This window comes from Pinus tabuliformis, chromosome 9 (assembly GCF_031772625.1).
Source record: "Pinus tabuliformis cultivar Carrire ecotype Pingquan chromosome 9, CPIR1, whole genome shotgun sequence".
Classification (NCBI taxonomy): domain Eukaryota; kingdom Viridiplantae; phylum Streptophyta; class Pinopsida; order Pinales; family Pinaceae; genus Pinus; species Pinus tabuliformis.
This window is the reverse complement of record NC_142307.1, coordinates 7,395,625-7,399,518: the sequence shown is the minus strand read 5'-3', so window position 1 is coordinate 7,399,518 and position 3,894 is coordinate 7,395,625. Positions and strand designations below refer to the sequence as shown.

Here is a 3,894-nt window from a genome sequence, read left to right as displayed (position 1 = left end):
TGTTTCAGGAATCAAATCTTTTATGAGAAAGACTAGTTAGAAATCAAATCTTTTATGAGAATGACCAATTACTATAAAAAAAACCATAACAAGTTTGTTAAAATTGTTTATTTTTTTTAAATATAATCCTCCAATTTAAAAAAAAATAAAAATTACAATTATTTAATTTAACAAATCATATCATATACTTCTGTAATATCAAAATTTAAACGCATAATAATTGAAATAAATTTACAAAAATGAACCGATCATAAAATATACTATAGCCATATAAGAATACTTATATATGATGGTAGCATAAGCACCATCAGCCCAAGTTTGCTTGTCAAATATAGTTCAATATTTCATATTGAAGAAACATACTACACCAAATATTGTCGTGCTTTCATGATTGAAATTGTTATAAACATTTACTCAGAAATACAACGTTTACCCACTAAATGGGTAGATTTGGTCATAGAAGAACAAGTCAATTGAATGTTATATCTGATTTATAAAGGATATTACCAAAAATTAAATCCACTAAGTGACATCAGCATTCAACTTCTGGTTAAGTCATTCAGAGGAACGTTCGTCTCACCATCTCTGCAAGATTTTCCCAATCAGAACGCTCCCACTTGTAGCCCTTCAGATTACATCAAAATTTTCGATCAGTGTAACTCAAAAAAATATTCCACATAAGGATTTAATTAATTTTCCTGCATTGAAGGAAGAAATTTAAAATGATTGTGTTCTCTATGAAGAAGTTTAATTACCCTTGGTGATTACAGTATCAAAGATTTAGATTAGGGTTAGTACATACCTCAATTTGTTTGATAAGAAGATGAACCTGGAACTTGAATGTTTGTATAGCAGTTTCGACTGAGACGACCTCCAATTGCAATTCTCTTAATCGCTGAAGTAGTAAGATGACGAGACTGGTTGGGCTTGAAAGTGGGTCGATCTGCACATTTATTCGGATTTCTAGTTGGTTGGAGATATTCTCTGATTGTGCCAAAACAACTTCATCACTGCTGTAAACTATATTTGTTAGATGTTCGTCATGCCTCAGACCTAAACTGCTGCAGCCCTCTTTTTCTGAAATGATTCTTTTCAATAATTCTTCCAAGGCACGATTTCTTTCCTGGAGCTCATCCTCTCGGCGCTTCAATTCACTCATATACTTTATGATATTTGAGAGTACTGAATATTTGTCTCTCTGTTACAGATTTTATCTTCATGTATGTCAGCCATCATCGCTTGAAAGCAAATACAAAAACAATAAAGACATGCTCAGTATTCTACTATCTAAGCACTGGACAGGCATTCTAAAACTGAATAGTCATGGGGTTCCCTGGATTACTGACATTGACTAAAAAGATTATATTAGGGACAAATTAAAATTTTTGGTGTTTGGAGTCGATTTATAGTAATCTTATTTGTTAATTTATTTTTGCAAATAAATTGTATAGGTGGAAATTTCCAATTTTTCTGTTGGGCACTTAACTCTTTATCCGCTGTAAAAGAAGTGCTAATAAAGTTATCAAAATTGAAAGAAAGAATTGCATTTCAATTTGAAGGGTTAACTTTATTGTATATAGAAAAGTTAAATTATATTTTACTTTACCTATGAAATTGAAAACTAATTTAAAATTTCATGTATATTTCAGGCATTATATCTTTTATTGTGTTGTTGTGAAGAATTCAAACAAAGATCTTATTTATAGAATAGAACTCACTTGAATAAGTATTACACTAGTTCACTAGTATTACAATCTATATAAGAACCATATGAAAGGAATTTAATAAAACTATTTACTTGTATTTTGCATTATTTACTTATAATCTGTATAGGAATCATATAGAGAGAATTCAATAGTATCATTTATTGTTTCATTTACAAGATGTCACTCATCAAATGCAATGAAATTGTTCTTCTTTCTTATAAGGTAATGGGTCCAATATTTCAAACAATTGCATTCTTAAAAACAGTCAAAATATAATATTATTTCATGGTATACTACAATGTACCAAAAATATATATAAAAAAAATTAAAACCTCCAACAACACAAGTTTCTTTAAAAATGATTGGTATACATATGCATTATGATACATAACACCATAGAATACAAAAATAACATGATAGGATGGACCATCATAATATGATATGGAGAAAAATTGTTAACATTTTTTTTTATTTTTTATTATGAAATGCCTTATAAAGAAAATTATTATAAAAATAATAATAAATTGAATAGATTATGAATTATTTTTTATCTTTCCATTGAAAAATATGAAACATTTTTTCAACTTGACAAATTTTTAACTTGACAAGTAAATATTTGCTTGGGAAATAATTTTATGCCCTTCTACAAGGGACTGTAGAGATATGAATAATAACTGCTTCAATTTTGAACTTTAGAGATGAATAATAACTACTTCAATTTTGAAGCTTAAGAAGAGGGCTATTAGGCAATTGAGGAAAAATGCAATTTATTTACAGAAATGAATCAACAAAATGAATAACTGTCAAAAACTTACCTGCTCAAAACATAAATAAAAAAAAACAAACAAACATTAATTTATTATTTGTCTAGGAAATAATTTTATGCCCTTCCATAAGGTACTGTAGAGATATGAATACTAACTACTTCAATTTTGAACTTTAGAAATTATTAGAGGGTTACTGAGCAATTAAGGAAAAACACAATTTCTTTCCCGAAATAAATCAACTGTCAAAACTTACCTGCTCAAAACATAATTTTTGTATTTGCCTGGGAAATAATTTTATGCCCATAACTACTTCAATTTTGAATCTTAGAGATGAATAATAACTACAATTTTGAACTTTAGAAGGAGGGCTACTAAGCAATTGAGGAAAACACAATTTATTTCCAGAAATAAACCAACAAAATGAATAACCTGTCAAAACTTACCTGCTCAAAATCTATAAAAAGAAAACAAACAAACAAAACATGATGTGATAACTCTCATTCAAATTTAAGATAATTATAATAATAATAATAATATAGAAAACTGAAAAGATATTATACCTTGGAATTATTAGGCAGAAGAGACTGGAGTAACGAGAAATGCTGTTTCAGTTTGACTCTCCTGTTACGTTCGGCAAGCATATGGTGAAAGGCTGCCTTGTTTTGAACAGAGACATCAAACTTATGCGTCTCTTGAATGTTAGAACACTGACTTAGCCTCTGCACCTCTCTTCTTTTCTCATAGATGTTTCTGAGAAAGTTGAAGGATCTCTTCATTAGATCCTGTTTACCAGTGTTAACACAGAGAGAATGTGCAGGTCTTAAATATGAGACAAATGCAGTCTGCCTGTAGTGACTACTCTGGGGCATGGACATTAGATTATCTGCAGCATTGATTGACTGTGGATGGTAGATATTTTTACAGTCATCTAACTGATAAAATCTCTCCATAACTTCAGAGGAATTTGAATACCATGAAGTTTCAGTGTTACTCGTGCAGAGAGGGAGCTCAAATTGAGCACCATCTATTATACACATTGAATCTGCATTCATGTTTCTGTGAAACACATTTTGCCCATTTGCTTGAATCATCATCCCAGAAGAATTAGCAGTCGTGTAATCCCCTGGAATTCCATTAAAATTCCCCTGTAAAGCAGAAGCCGCAGTAATTTCCATGCTGGGATTCCTGTAGTTTGAATCCATTACTCAGAAATGATAGCTGCCATAAGTAACTATCTCAATTTCATACATACTCATGAATCTGAGATTTAATCCATATCGGAGGCTACTTTTGTAGTTTGAACTGGCCAAGGTGTGCGGGCAGCCCGACCAGGAGAAATAAATGGATATGGCTGACGTAATCGGAATCCCGCTACCGGTCGTTGGTCAGAGAACGCCAAACGCAATTGAAGATTTCAAATG

General features: G+C 30.8%; 1 protein-coding gene across 1 annotated transcript; it reads right to left on the bottom strand.

Annotated features, from left to right (window-relative positions):
- Positions 1-399: 399 nt before the first annotated feature.
- Positions 400-3,680, bottom strand: LOC149146849 (uncharacterized). The gene is made up of 3 exons (XM_089445538.1): positions 3,034-3,680; positions 803-1,198; positions 400-625 (listed from the first exon to the last, which is right to left on the bottom strand). The coding sequence occupies exons 1-3, from the start codon at positions 3,673-3,675 to the stop codon at positions 560-562; spliced, it is 1,104 nt and encodes a 367-aa protein (XP_089301664.1). The 5' UTR covers positions 3,676-3,680; the 3' UTR covers positions 400-559.
- Positions 3,681-3,894: the final 214 nt, after the last annotated feature.

Excerpts from the sequence above, each read along its gene's own strand:
- LOC149146849 (XM_089445538.1), bottom strand. The coding sequence starts at position 3,675 with ATGGATTCAAACTACAGGAATCCCAGCATGGAAATTACTGCGGCTTCT. Across the intron at positions 1,199-3,033 it reads TTCTGCCTAATAATTCCAAG|AGAGACAAATATTCAGTACT; the intron begins GTATAATATCTT and ends AATCTGTAACAG. Across the intron at positions 626-802 it reads TTCTTATCAAACAAATTGAG|GGCTACAAGTGGGAGCGTTC; the intron begins GTATGTACTAAC and ends TGTAATCTGAAG.